Consider the following 21,429-nt stretch of genomic DNA (forward strand, 5'->3'; position numbering starts at 1 on the left):
TTTTCTTGGAATTTTAAGCTCAAGTTTAGGTGTTATAGCAAAGATAAAATATGTCAGCTCCTCTCCCCTTGCAACAGGCCTACATGGTACAAGGTAGAATTTCATAGCTTTAATATCCCATTTAATTCTTGATAAAACAGAAACTAAGAGATAAAATGGCTTTCTTTGGCTTCTTAAAGAGCTAGAACCCAACTTGGATTCTAAGGACTTCTGTATTGGACTCTGAACTAATTGTTGCATACTTGCCAAACTCCTTAGTGATCTGTAGATATTCTCGTCCCTTTATAATAATAGAGGTTTCAACTTTTCAATTTACATTGTCTGTAAACTTGGGTAATTACAATGATCAGATATCATAATGAATATCTTCAGCTTTCTTTTCCTGCTTACTAATTACAAAAATGTATATTCTGAGTGAAAATGATTAGAAAGACAGGATTCCTTTTCCTTTTTTCATCTGGGAAGCTTGCCACGTCTACAAGAAAATGAACAGTACGTTAAAAAGTCATACATCTAAAGCAGTAGTATTTTAACTTTAAGGCTCCCTGGGCTGCACAGGGAAACTCTGTCTCAAAACTATTAGTTGCTAACATTTGTCTTTTGCTTAACGTACTTCCTTGCTAGCCAAACCATTTGGAAGTCAAGTGTAGGTAGCATGTCTTTCCACTTCCATTTTTTTTTCCACTTCCATTTTTTTAAGTACAGTGGTCACATTGCAGAAAATTAGCAAGTGGGCATGGCAGAGCGCTCAGGAGGCATAGGCAGGTGGATTTCTGTGAGTTATAGGCCAGCCAGGACTACATAGTAAGACCCTGTCTCAAAAGAATATATATGGAAGAAAGTTGGACTATTATAACTACATAATTACATAGTGAACATTTAATTTCCCAGTAGTTCTAAAATTTTGACTTTTGTTTTTCACTTACATTCTATTTTTCGTGGTAAAGTATAGCTCCTCGTTCTCTTTCTTTTTTAATACAGAATATGAATTTGTGTGTTGTCCTTGTACAGCGGCTGTGTGATTCTCATCTTTCTAACATAGCTCTAACAATTTTTATGGCTTTTTTTTTCTCTTTCCAAATTCTACCATTAGATTTTATGAATTGTATTTGGTCATTAGTCTTTAATGTAGAACACTCTTTGCATTGCCTCTTGTTATTTATAATGTTGACATTTGGGAGGAAGGTACAGAAATTATTTATAAAATATTCTAATCTCTCAATTTGTCTTCAAATCTTTGAGAGTCCCAGTAATATTTTTTTTGAAGCAAAAGTGATGTTGTCCAAGATGACCTTGAATTCCTGATGCTCCTGTCTGCTTCCCATCACACCCAGCTGTCATTCGTTTTTTAAGCTAGTGCACACAGGTTACATGAACTAATTAAATCGTTGCATCTGGAGGTTTGTTTCCCCATTATTTATCTCCTAATGACAGAGATCTGTTTTCTCCCTTTTAATCAGTAGTGATCCCTGGGATACTGTCTTGACTCCTTGAGAAAACTAGAGCTCTTTGGGTTTATTTAGCCTTATTAAATGGTCTTTTCTATGATTTGAAAAGGGGCTAGTCTTAACTCTGCCTATACTAGAGTCTTGTTACTATGTTACTTTCTAAGGAATTTATTTATTTAATGAGACAGGGCCATCTATTATATCTTTGAATGTCCTACAACTAAGTACATAGACCAGGCTGGCCTCAAAGAGATCCGCTTGCCTCTGGCTGCCCAGTACTATGAAAAAGACCTGTGGCACAATACCTGCCTCAGCCTTGACTTTTTAAATTAGAGATGCATTTTGGTTTTGTTTCTTACAGGACTATTGATCGTTCAGTTTTTAAGCCAATTGTTCAGATAGCAGTGATTGAAAATTCTGAATCATTGGACTGTCAGTTACTGGCTGTCACTCATGCAGGTACATTTGTTTCTATATCTGCCACTGCTGTTGCAAATTTTGATGATACTTGGTTTGGAAGCTTATAATTAGAAATGTTTTCACTCCTTCACTAGTTATTAAGCTATGTTGAGAATTCATAAAATGAGTTTTTTTAATGGAAACTACTGTTTCCCTACTCATATTGTGATGTATAACCAGACCTGTAAGTGTCTTGTTTTTAGTGAAAGAAAACTGAGACGCAGGTTCCCTTGACGTGTCACAAGCTCTTGCTGTAGAAATGTATTGTCACTGCTCAATTCAGTAACATTTTCTAGAAATTTGTTTAAATTGCTAATTTGTAATTTCAGGCCAGTGAGGAAAGTGATGTGTGCTTTTCAGGAGTCTGTGTTGATGTGTGAAACGTGTGCTTCTGGTCCTTACTTTTTGTTACTAATGCGTATCTGTGCCCCATCATCAGGTGTGAGGCTGTATTTCAGCACCTGTCCATTTAGACAGCCTTTAGCTCGGCCAAATACGCTGACACTGGTTCATGTCCGATTACCTCCTGGATTCTCAGCATCTTCAACAGTTGAAAAGCCTTCAAAAGTGCATAAAGCTCTTTACAGTAAAGGTAGGTTCTGAAGTGCTGTAAGATTTAAGATTAATTTTATTTTATTTTTTAGTGTATATGAGTGTTCGGTGTATGTATGTATGTATGTATGTATGTATGTATGTATGTATGTATGTGCACCATGAGCCTGCCTGGTACCCTTGGAGCTCAGAAGAATGCATGAGCTCTCCTAGACTGTAGTTTTCTTGCAAACGACTTTGAGCTTCCACATGAGACCTGGGAACTTAGCCATCTCTCTCAGCACCACTACCACCACATTTTTTATTTGTTTGTTTGAGACAGGGTTACACTGTACAGCCATGGCTGGCCTGAACCGCTGTGTATACTTGGATGGTCTTGAACTTACAAAGATCTACCTGCCTCTGCTTCCCAAGTACTGGGATTAAAGACATATACCACTACCATCCAGCCTATATTTAATAAGTTTTTACGAGTTACTAATGAAAATTGATCATCTTTAGACCACAACAATGTGAAAAAGTAAATGTTTCTCTCGAGCTACTCATTATAAGATCAAATGACACTTAATAAGTGCTTTCTAATGAGCACATGTTCTGTGTGTGCACTTGTGTAGACACCTGCAGACAGCTTCAAGTGTCATTCCTCAGGTGCAGTCCACCTTTCTCAGTTTTCTTTTTCTTGGAAACAAATCTCACTGCCTGAACTAACTGTAGACTTGGCTGGTGGTCTTTGATGCTCGAGCTTCTGCTCATATCCATTTCCCTCAGAGTAGACATTGTGGGGGTTGAACCTGGATTCCTCTGCTTACAGGGCAAGCATTTGCCAACTAAACCATCTCTCCAGCCATGTACATGGTTCTTTGTAGCTTTGGAGCCTGTTCAGAACTCGCTCTGTAGACCAGGCTGGCCTCAAACTCACAGAGAACCACCTGCCTCTGCCTCCCGAGTGCTGGGATTAAAGGCCTGCTTTTGTACATGGTTCTTCAAGTCATTTATTTTTACTTATTTTTGTGCTTCTTTGAATTAGATCACCTTTGTATTACTTGATTGTATTTACTGGGTATAGGTCTGCCATTTCCTTTTTTCAATTTATTTGTAAATATTTTTAGTTATATATCTTATTTTCTGAGCACCATTTATTTAAAAACAAAGTCCTATTTTTTTCCCATTAGATTGTTTCCACCATTATATAAATTGTATATACTGTTGATAATCATGAAGTTATTGTGATTAACAATATGCAGACTATTTATTTTTCAAGACAGGGTTTCTCTATGTAGTTTTGGAGCCTGTCCTGGAACTCTATTTGTAGACTAGTCTGGTCTGGTAGATCTGCCTGCCTCTGCTTCTCAAGTGCTGGAATTAAAGGTGTTCATCACCACTGCCTAACGGGAATGCAGATTATTTAGCATCATGTAATAATATTTTGTGTGTTTAACTTTTAGGAATTCTACTGATGACAGCCTCAGAAAATGAAGATAATGACATTTTATGGTGTATCAACCATGACACATTTCCTTTTCAAAAGCCAATGATGGAAACTCAGGTCAGTTGTTTGCAACTTCCAATAAAACTCATGTGTGTGGTGCTTTGAATCAGACCCAGAGCTCTGTGCATGTTAATCAGGCATTCAATCGCTTGCACATATCACTATTTCAGTTAGAAATGTTTTACATGAAGAATAGTATGGTAAATAACTTGTCTTCTGGATTCTTACTATTTTCATAGTAATATGTGATTAGAAATTCTAGAGGGACAATAGAGATGGATCATAATTTTTGGAGCATTTATTTGATGTTCAGTCATAATACTAGAGTTCTAATCCCAACACCCACATTGGTGGCTTACAAGTACCTGGCCTCAAACTCACTGAGATCCCCCTGCCTCTGCCTCCCAAGTGCTGAGATTTAAGGCGTGCGCCACCGACGCCCAGCATGAAAGCCTTGTCCTTTAGGATGCAAAAGTCAGTAAGCCTGCTGGTACAACCTGTGATCCCAACCTTGGGAGATAAACAGAGAGCCTGGAAAGCATAATGAGAGTGTCTCCAGAAAAAGGAAGGAAGAACCAGACAGATTTCATATAGAAGATGCTGTTTGGAAGAATAGTATAGTAAAAAGCTAAATATGTGTTGATGATATTCATGTTACTGGCTTTAAAAGGCTTACTATTGTTGTTTTGTTTGGTTATTTTTGTTTTTGTGGTTTTTACTTTTAGAAACTTTGGCATATGTGACTTCAGTAAAATATGAAAACAGTATATTTCTTTTCCATAGATGACAACCCGTGTTGATGGTCACTCCTGGGCTCTTTCTGCTATAGATGAATTGAAAGTAGATAAGATAATCACACCTTTAAATAAGGATCATGTCCCTATAACTGACTCGCCAGTTGTTGTACAGCAGCACATGCTGCCACCAAAGAAGTTCGTTCTCCTCTCGGCACAGGTATGTGCATATGTGTGTTACAGAGGGGCAAAACACGCTGTATTAAGCCTTCCTTTCATAGCAGTGCTGACAGCTGAGCTCAGGAACTCCTTGCATGCTAGGCAAGCACTATACACTGAGCTGTACCTCTGCTCTGGTATTATGCACAGTTTGGAGCATCTCCCGATGGAGGTGGTTCTTGTAGTCTGTCCCGACAATTAGGGGGGCCCACTGTATCACCACTTCTGCAGAGTTGTCTGTTTCATCTATTGAGCAAGATTTATTAAGATTTATTTGTGGCCGGGTGGTGGTGGCGCATGCCTTTAATCCCAGCACTCGGGAGACAGAGGCAGGTGGATCTCTGTGAGTTCAAGGCCGGGCTGGACCGACAGCCTCAAAAACAATACAGAGAAACCCTGTCTCGTAAAAACAAAAACAAAAACAAAAAATCTAAAAAAAAAAAAGATTTATATGTCATAGAAATTAAGTTTTTCTGTTAGTTTCACATGATTTTCTTAGTTTGTGACTTAACTCTTTATTGAAAAATTTCCCATCCAGACAAGTTTTAAGTAGTCAATAAGTTACTTTTTAGAATTTACATTGTACTGAAATATTTTTGTTTGTTTGAGGTTTATTTAAAAAACAAAACAAAATTTGCACTTTAGTATATTTGTAATTTTGTTTTGTTTTGGGTTTTTTTTTGTTTTTTTCAAGACAGGATTTCTCTGTATTGTTTTGGAGGTTGTCCTGGAACTCGCACTGTAGAATAGGCTGGCCTTGAACTCACAGAGATCTACCTGCCTCTGCCTCCCAGGTGCTGGGATTATAGGCGTGCACCACCAATACCTGGCTGTATGTTTGTAATTTTGTTTTGTCCTTTCCACCTTGGACCTGTTTGGAATGTATCCTGGTATGATTGACTAAGGATACAGCTTTATTTTTGTATGAATGCACATATATATGCCAACATATAGTTATTATATGTGAATAATCTAGCTAATTCTCTGGTTTGAGAAACACTATGAGAGAGGTAAGTGTTAATTTTTTGTAGATACGGAAATTGAATATAGATTGATTGTTGTGGCAATGTTGTCCTGTTTATTTTGTATTCTTGGAGTTGCTTATTGTTAAGTAAGGTAGCAGTCAGTTTATTGCCAGCCAGGCTTTTTGTGTGTATTACTGGGGAGTGAACTTAGGGCTGCATGCCAGGATAGAGCTCTCCCCCTGAGCTGCATCTCCAGCCTTCCTCCAGTACATTGGTAAGCGCTTATTCATGTTCTTTCTCACTTTTGACTTCTTAGGGTAGTCTTATGTTTCATAAACTTAGACCTGTAGATCAGCTGAGGCATCTGCTTGTAAGTAACGTGGGTGGAGATGGAGAGGAGATTGAAAGATTCTTCAAATTACATCAGGTAAGTATGCCTTGTGTGTGATATTTTAAAGAAGGAAGCAATAGGGTGTTAAAATTCTTTGTAAATCAGAAGTAAAATATTGTAATATATATATATTCTCTTGTACTCAAATCAAAATATATGTACAGATACTGCAAGTAGTAATGTCACAGGACTTCTCCAGATTTGTTCTCTGATTTTGACAAATCCTTTTAAGGTGTACTAGTAAGATAGTGACGTCGTGTGGTAAATACACTTTTTATTAAAAGCACCAGGGTTTACTCTATGAGTATGCACATGTAGTGTATGTTACCAAGCACACTGAATAACCCTAAGGCAGGAAGTTGAAGCAGATGTGGAGACATTAGTAATTAATAGCTGGAAACCTAATTGATAGATTTAAAACCGAGAAGATTTACTTAAAATTAGCACTGTCTGATTAAAGTTAAGTGTACAATTCCATGATTCAAACTACCTGCTAAAAATATATTTTTCCCAGTGGAATGAAAAACTTGTATTCATGAAGCTTTAGTTTTAGTTTTTTCTGTTTGTGCTATAAGGACTGATATAGACTGGCTTATTAAAATAGTGCCCAGCACATGGTAGGTACTCAGTAAATGTTGGCTCTTACTGATAATTTCTTAAAATTAGGATAGACTACGAGACTAAAAAATAAGAATAGCAGTTGATCAAGCTTTAATAAAGAGAAAGTATCTGTAATACTAGTGCTTGAGCTAAACTTTAAATCTGGGATGCTCACTTTTTAAATATCAGTTGATTTCACTGTATCAACATGTATTTGTTGAACACTTACTTTAACTACTGGGTGTGTCTGTAATTTTTCCTTACAGGAAGACCAGGCTTGTGCAACTTGCCTTATCCTTGCTTGTTCCACTGCTGCCTGTGATAGAGAAGTGTCTGCTTGGGCTACACGGGCATTCTTTAGGTATTTGTCAGGGTGGAGGGTGTGTGTGTGTGTGTGCGTGTGCACGCGCATGTGCGTGCGCGTGCTTGTATAATGAGCCACTTTGTTAAGGGGGTACATTCTGAGAGTTAAACACAGTGAGGGCTTTTTACACATGTTATACAAGCACTAAGCTCTTTATCACTGAGCTACATCCTTGGTCCTCAGATGTCTATCAAATACCTTAAAAATATTGTGAAATATTTATATATGAAAGACCCAGTTTTTTTCTTTTTAAATATGAGTGTTCTATATGCATGTATGCCTTTATGCCAGGAGAGGGCATCAGATCCCACTATAGATATCTGTGAGCCACCATGTGGGTGCTGGGAATTGAATTTAGGACCTCTGGAAGAGCAGCCAGTGCTCTTAACCGCTGAGCCATCTCTCCAGTCCAGGATCTGCTTTTTTCTTTCTTTCTTTTTTTAATTTTCACCAGAAACAAGACTGCTTCATATGGGGATCCCAGCTCCCTCTCCCTCCCCTCTTACCCTGCCCCTCACCAGCCCCCCATCCCATCTTCCCTCTGCCCCACATGGAGGGTAAGGAACTCCATGGGGATCCCTAAAGTCTATCATATTGTCTGGTGCAAGGCCTAGGCCCTCCCCCATGTGTCTAGGCTGAGAGAGCATCCCTCCATGTGGAATGGGCTCCCAAAGTCCATTCGTATGCCAGGGATAAATACTGATCCACTACCAGGGGCCCCATAGATTGCCGAGACCTCCTCACTGACATCCACATTCCAGGGGTCTGGATCAGTCCCACGCTGACCTCTCAGTCACCAGTCTGGGGTCCATGAGCTCCTCCTTGTTCAGGTCAGCTGCTTCTGTGGGCTTTACCAGCCCGGTCTTGACCCTCATGCCCATCTCTCCTGCCTCTCTGCAACTGGGTTCCAGGAGTTCAGTTCAGTGTTTGGCTGTGTCTGCCTCTGTTTCCATCAGCCACTGGATGAAGGCTCTAGGATGTCTTGTAAGGTAGTCGTCAATCTCATTATTGTGGAGGGCATTTAAGGCAGCCTCTCCACTATTACTTAGATTGCTAGTTGGTGTCATCCTTGTACATCTCTGGAAATCTCCCTAGTGCCAGATCTCTCCTCAAACCTATAATAGCTCCCTACACTATGGTATCTCTCATCCTGTTCGACTCTATTCTTCCCCCGACTCAAGCTTTGTGGTCCCGCATTTCCTCCTCTCCCCTTCTCTTCTCCCCCTTTCTTTCTCCCATCTCCCAATCTGCTCAGGGGATCCTGTCCCATTCTCCTCCTTCTTCTCCTTGATACCATATATACAGGACCTGCTTTTTGTTTGTTTGCTTGATGGATGGATTATTTGGTGATACTGGAAATTGAATCTAGGGTCTTAAACATACTAAGTCGTATCACCTGGGCCATTTAAAAAAATATTTTTTATGTATGGGTATTTTGCCTGTAGCTCATGCATGTGCTTTTGGGGGGCCAGAAGAGTGTAATGGATTCCCTGTGGCTCCAGTTATAGACAGTTGTAAACTATCCTGTGGGTATTGAATATAGAAAGTAGGTCCTCTGTAAGACCATCCAATACGTTCGTAATTGCTGGACCATCTCTCCAGCCACCTTGGTCTTTTGTTTTTGTTTTTGTTTTTCTGAGATAGGGCCTCACTATGCAGCCTGTGTTAGCTTGCCTACCTGCTTCTACCTCTTGAGGGCTGAGGTTAAAGAGACACCACTTTCAGGACACTTTTTTAAAAAACTACCAGTGTGATAGTGTGAGGCTTTGCCAAACAGAAAATAGGCAAATTATTAAAATTCATTAGTAGGAGTGAAATCTAGCTGGAGAGATGGCTCAGTGGTTAAGAGCACTGGCTGCTCTTGCAGAGGACCTGGTTTCAATTCCCAGCACCCACATGACAGCTCACAACTGTCTGTAACTCCAAGATCTGAGACCCTCACCCAGACATTCGTGCAAATAAAATAAAAATTAAAAAAAAAGAGTGGAATCTAGAAAAATTATACTGCTGGTGGAACAGTCTGATTATAGTGCCTGCCTTCCTGTTCTCTGAGTTTTCTCTAAGACTCTGAGTTCTTTTGAACTGAGGGATTCTGAGTCACAGTAAGGAAACTTGGTGTCAAAGAGATAGTTAAAAAAAATATATATGGCCAGAAAGTGGTGGTGCACTTGGGAGGCAAAGGCAGGTTCGAGGCCAGCCTGGTCTATGGAGAGAGTTCCAGGCCAGCCCCCATAACTACTGGGAAACCCTGTCTCGGAAAAAAAAAAAACTAGTGCTGGGAATTAAACCAGGACACACACTTCCTAGTCAAGGGTTGCACCATTAACCTTGCCTCAGCCTTCAGAGATTTTCTTTCTGTAAAATATTTCACCAAGAATTTGGAAGTATAAGTGTGCTGTATAGTTTTTAAATTTATAGGGGCTAGAGTGGTAGCTCAGGAGTTCAGAGCATTGGCTGCCCTTTTAAAGGCCCCAGGTTCGGTTCCCAGCACCCATGTGGCAGCTTATTGTCTATCACTCTATTTCCAGGGAATCTGATATCCCTAAGTAGCTTCCGTATGCAAGGTAGTACATGGTTCACAGACATACATAAAGAAAAATCTTTAAATTTTTTTTAATTCATTGCTCTCTGTCAGAGAGACTATGGTGTATTTTGTTATTAAGTAAACTATTCTTTACAAATCCTTGTTTTAGACATTAGCAGAGTCCCTCAAATTTCCTGGTAGCAATTTCAAATCAACATTTATCAAAGGATTATGCTAGGCATAAATCTCACTTCAGCACCATACATTAAAGTGTTGAACAGTTATATGAATAAGCTGAACAGGAGCAGAAATTACCCCAACTTTTGCAGGAGGCACAATTTAATTGAAGTCATCCTTTTGTCATACAAATAGGTATGGTGGTGAAGCGCAGATGAGATTTCCAGCTACTCTTCCCACTCCGAGTAATGTTGGTCCCATCCTGGGGTCTCCAATGTATTCCAGTGAGTATGGAACACTGAAATGAAACTTGGTTTATGTTTTAGAAGTGATGACTTACTTCATTAAATAGAGAATTTTAATGTTTTATCAGTACTTCTATCTTAGCAATGAACAATTCTCCAGATAGTGACTGTTGATTATATTTTTGTTTGTTTGTTAGGATTTTTTTGTTGCTGTTGTTTGGTTTTGGTTTGTTTTGAGATAGAATATGTAACCTTGTCTGGCCTGGAACTTGTTATGTAGACCGGACTGGCTTTGAACTCAGATTCTCCCTGCCTCTGTCTACCAATGCTGGATTAAAGACATGTGCTGCTATCATGCCTGGCAATATTGACTCTTTAATGAACACTAAAAAGCAACATAAGTTGTAACCAGTAGTATTTATACAGCTCATTTAGTACTCAAGAGAAAGAAAAAAACAAAAGCATGGAAAGAGGCTAGGCGTTGGTGGCACACTCCTTTAATCCCACCACTCAGGAGGCAGAGGCAGGAGGATCTCTGTGAGTTTGAGACCATCCTGGTCTACAAGAGCAAGTTCCAGGACAGTCTCCAAAACCACAGAGAAACCCTGTCTCGAAAAACCAAAAAAGAAAAAAAAAGATGGAAGGAGATGAAAATCAAGTAATAAGCGAGATCGTAGCTGTGTCTTCCAAATGGAAGAATGTTTGCTGACTACCTGAAAATAGGATGCTTGTCTAATTCTTGTATATGATAGGTAGTGTTATTCCTCAGTCATGTTCTCAGTAGCTTCTTTATATAATCTTGATGAGATTCAAAGCGCTGGGAAATATTTTGCAAATCTGTATTCTCTTTTTCCTTGCAGGTTCTCCTGTCCCTAGTGGTAGTGCCTATCCAAGTCCATCCCCTTTGGGGACACCATCCCATGGTACCTGTTTTCTATATTTTGGTTTTTTACTTCTGTTCATTCTGACAAGCCATCATTATTAATTTTTGTCTTTAATATTTAATGTTGAAAAGATGAACTTATTTAATCCCTTAAAAATTAAAAGCAAAAGTCAGAGGCTGAGGAGAGATCATTTAGGTGATAAAATGCTTGACACAAGCATGAAGACCTGAATTCAATCCTCACAACCATGTAAAACAGCCAGCATGGTGATATGCACTTGTAGTCTCCAGCACAGGACGTAGGGCTGGTGTGTGGGGGAGTAGTTTCTGGACAGCCAGCTTGACCTGCTAGCTGAGTTCTAGGCCCAGGACAATCAAGGTTGTCCTTGGCAACCCAGATGCATACTTAAAATCTAGTTTGGTCTGTAGTTGCATGTGCACACAGATCAGCACACACACCAGCACTCAGCTAGCAGAAGTGGCATCCAAGCAAGTTTTTACATTTGGCTCTGAATGCATCATCAGTGTGGCATCCTCTCACTAGCATATGGGAATTAACTGGGTCCTGATGACTCTGTTACTTCTTTTTCTCTCCAATGTTAGAGACTGATTTCTAGTTTTCTTACTTTTCATCATGTCAAAGAAAGTTTAGCTGAGAAAAGCCATCCAAGTCAGAGTTAGTTCTAGGACAGCCAAAGCTACACAGAGATACCCTGTCTCGAACAACCAAAACAAACAAACAAAAATTAAAACAAAACAACCTTCCAAGTCCACACATTTTATGTGTATCTGCTTTTCCATTATCTTTACTTAAAGATTTCTCTTTTTTGTCTAGGTATACCAAATTGATTATTGAAATTTCTGAACAGTTCAGATTTCTTTTTTAAAACCATTTTTATTGAGAATTTCATCCACGCATGCAGTGTGTTTGAGCATATTTACCCCCGACTCCTTCCATAACCACTGTCCCAAGCCCCCTCTCCTCAACCTGTGTCCTTTTTTTTTGGATAGCCCACCCAGTCCAGTTTGTGCTGTTTATATCCTAGTGGACATGGCCATCCACTGTAACATACGAGGACCACAGCAACCCTTAAACCCAGAAACCTCAACTGTCAATAGCTCCTCAGGAGTAGAGGCTTGTGAGCCCTCCCCTCGTCCATGTTGGAATGTTGACCGGTTCAGTCTTGTATAACCAGCCATGCTGAGTTCATGGGTGTAGCAGTCAAGTCCTGTCGTGTGCAGAAGACACTGTCTCACCCTGTTCCTCTCTGACTTCTGGTTCTTACAGTCTTCTCACCTCTCCCATGATGGTCCCTGTGCCTTCTGGTGGTGGTGGGGTCAGGCTATGATACAGGGGTCCCATTGTAACTAAAGTCTCCACAGGTACTTATTCTCAATATTTCAACCTCTGTGAGTTTATTTACTAACTACCCTCTGTGGCACAAAGAAACAATGAGGTCTAAGAGCCACACTGATCCTTGGATATAGAGATGTGAATTAAAAGGCTGCTTAATACTATGTTCATTTAGTAAAATAATAGCAGGTTGGAGCTCATGAGCTCCAAGGGTGAATCTAGGATTTACTTTAAAGAGACTTTCTTATCTGTGTGCAGGTGCTCAGCCTCCTATCCTGTCAACCCCAATGTATGCTGTGGGAAATCCAGCAATGCAGGCTGCGAGCATGAGTGGTTTGACTGGACCAGAGATTGTGTACTCAGGAAAACACAATGGTATTTGCATTTACTTTTCACGAATCATGGGGTAAGTATTTTGTAGACTACTTTAGGACTGTCTCATTTTATCCTGTTTGCAATTGTTAAATATTCCTAAATCTATATTTGGAACATTACTTAGTGAATTTTATTTTTAATTTTAAGCTCATCCATTGATAAGATTGTTTCCCCCCTTTAACTGTATTCATTGTTTCATTTCTGTGCATATAGCCTCAGCTTTTATCTTCATGTACATTAATAACTAGTCTTATACAGCATCCTGTAGATTTTAGATGGGCAGGTCTAGTCTTCCTTTTGGATTTTTGAGATAAGGTTTCTTTGTAGCTTTGGAGGTTGACCTGGGACTCTCTCTCTCTGTAGACTAGACTGACTTTACACTCACAGAGATCCACCCGCCTCTGCCTCCTGAGTGCTGGGATTAAAGGCATGTGCCAGGAACGCCTGGCACAGGTCTTGTCTTACATGGTTCACTCATGCGTATACAGTCAGATGTGGCAGTAGGAGGAGTTTTCTTTATCCTTACTGGGTTGCTGTATGCTTCAAGCCCGGCCCATCCATTGCTGTGAAGTGGGCACACATTTCCGTTCTCTGTATGGGTCTCATCCTTCAATGAGACAGTTGAGAATTTGTCTCCTGCTGGTGGCAGGGTCGTGTGAGAGGGTAGAATCTTGCAAAGCCTCCCAGTGCCTCTTGTTTACAACAGTGCCGTTCTCTGTCCTGCCTTATGTGGCCAGCCTGGATTCAAAAGATAGGGAGGGGCTTCCGTCCCTTTAAGGACAGGTGTGGAAGTCATCCTGCAAAGGGAAGGATGAATGACGGTGCCCCATTTGTAGTCCTCCCATCCCTCCATACTAGCTGCCTCGTGCATCTGTGTAGACACTGAGATAAAGACGGCTGCGTGTGTTGTAATTTATTTTACGTTGTATAAAAGCTTTTCCTGTGTGTATGCCTGGTGACCGTGGAGGCCAGAAGAGGGGAGGGCATTGGATGTTCTGGAAGTGGAGTTAAGATTGTTGTTAGCTGTCTTGTGGGTATTGGGAACTGAACCTACAGCCTCTGCAGGAGCAGTCAGTGCTCTTAACCATTGAGCTTGTTCTTTAGTAGGCTTCCATTTAATTCTCTTTCTGCAGTAGTAGGGATGTTACATTGGAAAGTTTTCCCCCCTTTTTTAAATTGTACATATGATTGGTGTGTCTGCATGATGGAGAAGAAGCATATGCCACCATGTACATGTGATATCAGAGGACTCTTTTGTGTGATCATTTCTCCCCCTCCACCTTCTCATGGGTTCCAGGGATGGTGTTCAGGCCACTAGGCTTATACTACAGGAAAGTTTCTTTCCTTGTTTCTGTTTTTTGTTTTTTTGTTTTTTTGTTTTTTTGTTTTTTTTTGAGACAGGGCTTCTCTGTATTGTTTTGGAGACTGTCCTGGAACTCACTCTGTAGACCATGCTGGCCTCGAACTCACAGAGATCCGCCTGCCTCTGCCTCCTGAGTGCTGGGATTAAAGGATTAAAGGCGTGTGCCACCAACCATGTCTTTCCTTGTTGAGCTGTCTCTCCAACCCCATTTTCTAGGAAACTTAGTCAATGGTAAAAGTAAATAGATGCTAAGTTTGGAAAGAGGTTAAGAGCACTGGCTACTCTTCTAAAGGTCCTGAGTTCAATTCCCAGCAACCACAGAGTGTGATGAGATCTGGTGGCAGAGCATTGTCTATATAATAAATAAATCTTTAAAATAAAAGATGCTGTTTGGAAGTCTGAGTAAAGCCTTATGTTCCTAAAGAAGAGTAACTACATGTTATAAAATGTTGCATTCATTTGTAGTATAATAATCAAACTTTTTTTTGTTCCAGAAATATTTGGGATGCTAGCTTAGTTGTTGAAAGAGTATTCAAGAGTTCCAACAGGGAGATCACTGCAGTAAGTTTGTATATGTCATTTCCTTGTTTGTATGTAGATGGTGTTAATAGGTAGTGTTTCATGTGCCTTAATATCCAAAGTAAGATGCAATGGTTTTTTTATCTAGGTGTTTGTCTTCTCATCCGGTAAGCTGTCCTCTCTCTAGTTTGGTCTTGTCCTGGTCACTTACAGAGTAAAGTTTTTAACACATCACAGCCTGCTACTCCACTACAAAATGAGAAGAATGGCCCTTCTGCTGCAGAAAGTGTCTGTGAGGGTCAGAGTCAGCCCTAAATACTTAGGCTCCTCATCTGTTCTACTTGTACTTGGCTTTTATGTAAGATGCTTTCACAATCTCAGCACTGAGTAGTCTGAGTTCACATCCTTCTCACACTGCTCTAAAGAAACATCTTACCGAGCTTTGTTGTCACAGAGCAGGCAGGGAAGTTTCTTCTAAGAATCGGGAGCATCACTTTTTTTTTAACTCATTCTAAAGTGGTATCAGGGTTTTTTGTTTTTGTTTTTTTCCTTTACTGTTCTTCGTTTTCTTTGCTGTTCTGTTTTTCTGTCTAGGTTTTTTGTTATTTATTGTTTTTCCAGACAGGATCTTGCTTTTATTTCAAGCTAACTTTGATCTTGTGATTTTCCTACTACAACCTCCAAGTACTGGAGTTGTATTCATGTGCTGACATACACAACCAACCTGAATTGTGATGCTCTTTTAAAGGTCTCATTTCTTTCTTTCCTCCTTCCTTCCTTCTTTTTATTTGCTTATCTTTTGGGGTGGTTTTTTTTTTTTTTTTTGAGGCAGTTTACTCACTTTGTAAACCAGGCTAGCCTTGAGCCCACAGAGATCTGCCTGCCTCTGTCTCCCAAGTACTTGGATTAGAGTTCACATTTCTAATAATAACAATACATTTTACCTAACATAGTATTTGTGTGTGCTTCAGAGTTGGCTGAATCAATGGATAATGATAGTAGGAAGGTTTCCTGGAAGAGGGATGATTGGATGATAGCCAGAAAAGGCCATAAGGATGTGTGTGGGTGTTGTTAATATGCTGTACTGAGATATGAGTGATGACCACGAAAATGTGGAAAGTAATTAAGGTGTTCACTTAATATTTGTGTCTTACTGTACATAACTTATATGTTAATGTCAACAGGAGGGGAAGGACAGGGTAACTTTCATTGCCCTTTAGTTTGGCTAACTGGATGTTGAATGGACTTAAGAACTGTACTGTAAAATTTTATATATTCAGCGCTGACTCTAATGGTACTTTTTTATGCATATACTTTTCCCATGTCTTAAACTTTTGAAAACTCTCCCTCTTACAGATTGAAAGTAGTGTTCCCAGCCAGTTGCTAGAGTCTGTGCTACAGGAACTGAAGGGTTTGCAGGAATTTCTAGACAGAAATTCCCAGTTTTCTGGAGGACCGCTAGGAAATCCAAAGTAAGAACCAGATTTATTTATTTATTTACTTACTTGCTTTCCTACTTTTTTCCTGTGTATGAAAGATGCTTTTTCTTCTTTTTTGAGATGCTGAGCTGAAACCCAGAGCCTTGCACATAATGAAGCAAGTCCTCTACCATTGAAGTACGGGCCGAGCTATTCAGTTTTCCTTTTTCATTGTATTTGTTGAACCATCCGAACTATATCATACAGTCATTAGTTTCATTTTATTTTATTTTTTGGTTTTTGGAAACAAGGTTTTTTGTGTAGCCCTAGATGTCTTGGTTCTTGCTCTGTAAACCAGACTGGCCTTGACCCCAGAGATTTTACTGCCTCTACCACCCAAGTGCAGGGGTTAAAGGTGTGCACAACCATTTCCTCCTGGTCAGTCATATTTTGCTGTTGTTGTTGTTTTTGTCGAGACAGGGTTTCTCTGTATTACTTTGGAGCCTGTCCTAGAACTCACTCTGTATACCAGGCTGGCCTCAGACTCAGAGATCTTCCTGTCTCTGCCTCCCAAGTGCTTAGATTAAAGGTGTGCACCAATGCCCGGTTAGTTATACTTTTTTTTAAAGAAGACAGGATCTCACTACGCAGCATTGGCTATCCTGGAACTTACCTCATAGACCAGACTGGCCTGGATATAGAGATCTGCCTGCCTTTGCCTCCCGAGTGCTAAGGATTAAAGGTTTGAATCACCATGCCTGTCCAAGATCTGTCCTATTAAATGGTACTTTTCTGTAGATTATAGTGTATTCACAAGATTATACACTACCACTTTTGGGGTGGGGCATGTTTTGAGACAGGGTTTCTCTGTGGCTTTGGAGGCTGTCCTGGAACTAGCTCTTGTAGATCAGCCTGGTCTCGAACTCACAGAGATCCGCCTGCCTCTGCCTCCTGAGTTCTGGGATTAAAGGCGTGGGCCACCATTGCGTGGCCTAGACAATCACTTTTATCTGATCCTGGAACATTTCTATATCTATTGCCAGTCCCTCTCCATTTCTCTTCCGGTTCCTGCTAGCAGTAGTCTACTTTCTGTCACAATGAATCAGCTTGTTGTTTTACCTAAATGAAAATATGCAATATTATCTTTTGTGCTGGGATACAAGTTGCTTGAATTGGCTGTCTCCTTCTACCATGTAGGCGTTCTGAAGATCCAGCTCTGGTCATCAGACTTGGCTGCAAGCTCTGTTACCTGTTAAACTATTTTAACTGCCCAGAGAGGTGAATGAGAATTGTACATCTTACATACCTCCGTAAAGCTGTCACACTCATACTCTGCATTTTCTGTTTCAGTACTACTGCCAAAGTGCCACAGAGGCTGGTAGGATTCATGCGTCCTGAGAATGGAAACACCCAGCAAATGCAACAAGAGCTGCAGAGAAAGTTTCATGGTAAATTGTTTCTTATGGTCAGTCACACACACTTGGCTACACTTCAGAGTTGCATTACCTGAACAGTAATCAGTGAACTTCCTTTATTCAGAGTGAGAGTATCCAAAAATGCAAACTTTGCAGCATGGAAATTGTTGGTTTCCATAATTCAGCTTTACTTCAATATATATATAACTGTTACTTTGAAGATTTACACTTCTTTGCCACCAGAAAGCATTATGCACTCTATTTGATGAATTTCTTCCTCTTAGTGGCATGCATGGGCCATAAAGTTGACCATTTTTGTTGCTTTTTCTTCATTCAGTTGTCAACAATTTCAAACATGTATATACATTCTGCTTTCTCTCTCTCTCTCTCTCTCTCTCTCTCTCTCTCTCTCTCTCTCTCTCTCTCTCTCTCTCTCTCTCTCTCTCTCTCTCTCTCTCTCTCTCTCTCTCTCTCTCCCTCTCCCTCTCCCCTCTCCCCTCTCCCTCTCCCTCTGCTTCCTGCCTCCTTCCACACTCCAGTCAAACCTCCCACATACATCCCCGTTCCTTTCTCAGCTTTGTTGTGTGACACTTTTAATCAGGGCCATCTGGGTGACCTTTGGTTTGGGATTGTTCATTGAAGCTGGTAGCGTCACCAGTGGGGACATAGCTGTGTCTGAATCTATCCCTCCGGAATACCCATACTCAGCTTAGGGTCCAGAGCCCCTTTGAAGTGGACAGTCGAGCACATTCAGTATACTCACATTGTTGAACAACTGTTACAAGCGTCCGTCTCTTGACTTTTTCATTATTGGAATAGTGAAACTCATCACGACACAGTGACTCTCTATTTTCCCTACCTGAAGAAAACTCATCACGACACAGTGACTCTCTATTTTCCCTACCTGAAGAAAACTCATCACGACACAGTGACTCTCTATTTTCCCTACCTGAAGAAAACTCATCACGACACAGTGACTCTCTATTTTCCCTACCTGAAGAAAACTTATGGCACCTACCAGTCTGCTTCCATTTGTTTACTCTGGGTACTTGCTGTTAGCTATTTCATTCATTTTATTACTAGCTTACCTCACATAGCATACTGTTTTTTTACATTCATTCATATTGTAACATGTATTAGAATTTCCAGTCTAAGCCTGAATAATATCCTATTGTGTTATATACACATACAATATATAATGTTTATCCATTTTGTCCCTTTTGACAAATGCTACTTATTTAAAGGTAAGGCAAAATTATCATGACTGACTGAATTGACTTAATAGTGTATTAGGGTATATTAATAGAATTTGAGAACCTTGTCCTGAGAAACTTGATGGTGCCTTCCAGAAGGCCTTCTAAGTCATCATTGTTTTGGTGGCACTGTGTTGGAAGTAGTGTCTAAATGTCCTTTATGTGGGAACTTTCAAATGTGGCATACTTAGAAAATGAGCCAAACACACTACTGTGTTTTTATTTTTCATGTATGCATATGCAAATGTTTTTGTGAGTATACACAAAAATTATTTCATGAGAATGAATGTACCAATGATTATTGTTGCCTATGGGGGAGGCAGGGAGAAACATGGGAATTTCATTCTTAGCTATGCTTTATTTGACACTAGAAAACAGTTCACCCTGAGTTAGTTGTGTTTTATTATTAGAGGCTCAACTGAGTGAGAAGATTTCTCTTCAGGCAATCCAGCAGTTGGTTAGAAAGTCCTACCAGGCTCTGGCTTTGTGGAAACTCCTTTGTGAGCATCAGTTTACTGTCATTGTAGGAGAACTTCAGAAGGTGAGGTGGGCTGGTCTTTTGGGGTTGTTTGATTCCCAAACTGCTTAAGTCTTGACTTTCATTGTTGTTGTTATTATTTTTAAAAGTTGAAGAGAGAGAGAGAGAGAGAGAGAGAGAGAGAGAGAGAGAGAGAGAGAGAGAGAGAGAGAGAGAGAGAGAGAGAGAGATGCCTGATGCCTGGTTTGCCTGTGTGTATATAAGAGCACCTCATGCCTATCTGCTGCTGCCCAAGGGAGGCATCAGATTCCATGGAACTGGAATTACAGGCAGTTGTTGGCTTCCATTGGGGTTCTGGGAATTGAACCTGGGTCCTCTGGAAGAGCAGCCAGTACTCCTGACTGCTGAGCTGCCTCTGTAGACTGCTAAGTCTTGGCTATAAGCAGCATTGCAAGTGAAATTGTGACCCCTGGTCTCTTTATTGGTGCCCAGAGAGTGTTTATGATGGTTGTTGTCAAACGTTTTTCTTATTTTTAAGCATGGTTCTTTGTTTTCCCCTTTTTAAAATTTAAAAAGTCTAATATTTAGTTAATGAAAACTGCTTAATTCTCCATGCCAGGTTGGATGCTTTTGAATTTTGTCTGATTATAAATTTAGGGTAGGTACTTTCTTACCCTACCTATCATTTGTGATCTGTCTTGAAACATTCCTTTCCTTCCATTGTCAAGTATGTGCTAAAGGAATGCAAATTAGGTGTTTGTTCCAAAACTTGCAATATTTTATAGGTATTTTTTGTTGAAATTCAAGAAAAGAATATACATCTCTATAAAATTACTTACCAGACTATCAATGACTTTACCCTTTAGAACTACATCTTAGCAAGCAAATTTGTCCAAAATACAGGACAAATTCATGCATTTAGTATTTAAAATCCTAACATTATGTAGGAAAAGTAAAACAAATGCACAAGATTCTTTTTTGTTTGGTTTAGCTTTTTTTTTTTTAAGACAGGATCTATTTAGCTCTGGCCGTGCTGAACTCATTATGTACTCCAGGCTGGCCTTCAATTCACAGAGACATGCCTGCCTCTACCTCCAAGTGCTGAGATTAAAAGCATGAGCCACCAGACCCAGCTCCACTCAGATTTATTAACTGAAGCCTAGTGATTGTTTTTTGCCAGCTGCCAAAATAACGTGGCCTGGTATTATGCTGACTCTGCCTTGTCTTGACTTTTCTCAAATATAAAGTCAGAGGTTTGAGTCAGACCTTCTGTAGGTTACCCTCAACAACGTATGATTTTATTGTAGATTTTCTGCAGAGCTGTGTATCACTAGTTTAGTTTGTTTTCTTTTTGACACTGAGAATCGAACCAGGACCTTAGGACTAAGCTGCACACTCAGCCCTATTTTCTCATTCAAGTTAGAGTCTGCTGGTATTTAAGTTATTTGTTATTAATGAAATTTCAGCATTGTGGCTCACTCCTGTAAACATAACATTTGGAAGGAGGGAGACAGGCAGATCTGTGTTCAAGGCCAGCCAGGTCTACATGATAAGTTCCAGTCCAACTAGTGCTGCCTAGTAAGACCCTGTCTCAAAAATGAAAACAACAACAACAACAAAACAAAGAAAGATAATTTTCACTGTGTGAGGAATATTTTTTTGTTTCTGTGATTTTGATGAAAGGCCTTCTCTCTCTCTCTCTAGGAGTTTCAGGAGCAGCTAAAGATCACCACCTTTAAGGATCTGGTGATCAGAGACAAAGAGCTCACTGGTGCATTGATTGCTTCTCTTATCAGCTGCTACATCAGAGACAACGCTGCTGTGGATGGCATTAGTTTGCACCTGCAGGATATCTGCCCGCTTCTGTATAGCACAGATGATGCAGTTTGTTCTAAGGTATGATGATTTATTGCTTTTTTTAGTGTTTTCATACATGAGGCTTACAGTGTAATGAATGGGAATGGAAAACTCATTTTTTTTCTTTTTTCAATATATATGACCTCAGGTCTGTGTCTTAATATGTTCTGGTCTTAGAATCCTCAACCAAGAGGGGGCTGAAATAAATGGCTTCTTAAAAATACATGAATACTCTTTTAAGTTTATATAGGAAAATCTTTGACAGTATTTTTAGGCTTTTTTTTTAAGATTTATTTATTTATTATGTATGTAGTATTCTGTCTGCATGTGCTTGCAGACCAGAAGAG

The 21,429-nt window shown here is 39.9% G+C and overlaps 1 protein-coding gene across 1 annotated transcript in view; it reads left to right on the top strand.

Moving 5' to 3' along the window:
• The window catches only part of Nup155 (nucleoporin 155), a 48,061-nt gene that overhangs the window by 12,694 nt on the left and 13,938 nt on the right, over positions 1–21,429 (top strand). The window contains exons 10-23 of the mRNA XM_040757599.1: positions 1,810–1,907; positions 2,347–2,499; positions 3,905–4,005; positions 4,732–4,902; positions 6,183–6,293; positions 7,124–7,218; positions 10,118–10,206; positions 11,028–11,090; positions 12,663–12,810; positions 14,637–14,703; positions 16,018–16,133; positions 17,430–17,527; positions 19,158–19,288; positions 20,930–21,121. Coding sequence (XP_040613533.1) covers positions 1,810–1,907; positions 2,347–2,499; positions 3,905–4,005; positions 4,732–4,902; positions 6,183–6,293; positions 7,124–7,218; positions 10,118–10,206; positions 11,028–11,090; positions 12,663–12,810; positions 14,637–14,703; positions 16,018–16,133; positions 17,430–17,527; positions 19,158–19,288; positions 20,930–21,121 — 1,633 coding nt within the window. The remainder of the gene's footprint in view (positions 1–1,809; positions 1,908–2,346; positions 2,500–3,904; positions 4,006–4,731; positions 4,903–6,182; positions 6,294–7,123; positions 7,219–10,117; positions 10,207–11,027; positions 11,091–12,662; positions 12,811–14,636; positions 14,704–16,017; positions 16,134–17,429; positions 17,528–19,157; positions 19,289–20,929; positions 21,122–21,429) is intronic.

Source organism: Mesocricetus auratus, unplaced genomic scaffold (genome assembly GCF_017639785.1).
Source record: "Mesocricetus auratus isolate SY011 unplaced genomic scaffold, BCM_Maur_2.0 Super-Scaffold_100015, whole genome shotgun sequence".
NCBI lineage: Eukaryota > Metazoa > Chordata > Mammalia > Rodentia > Cricetidae > Mesocricetus > Mesocricetus auratus.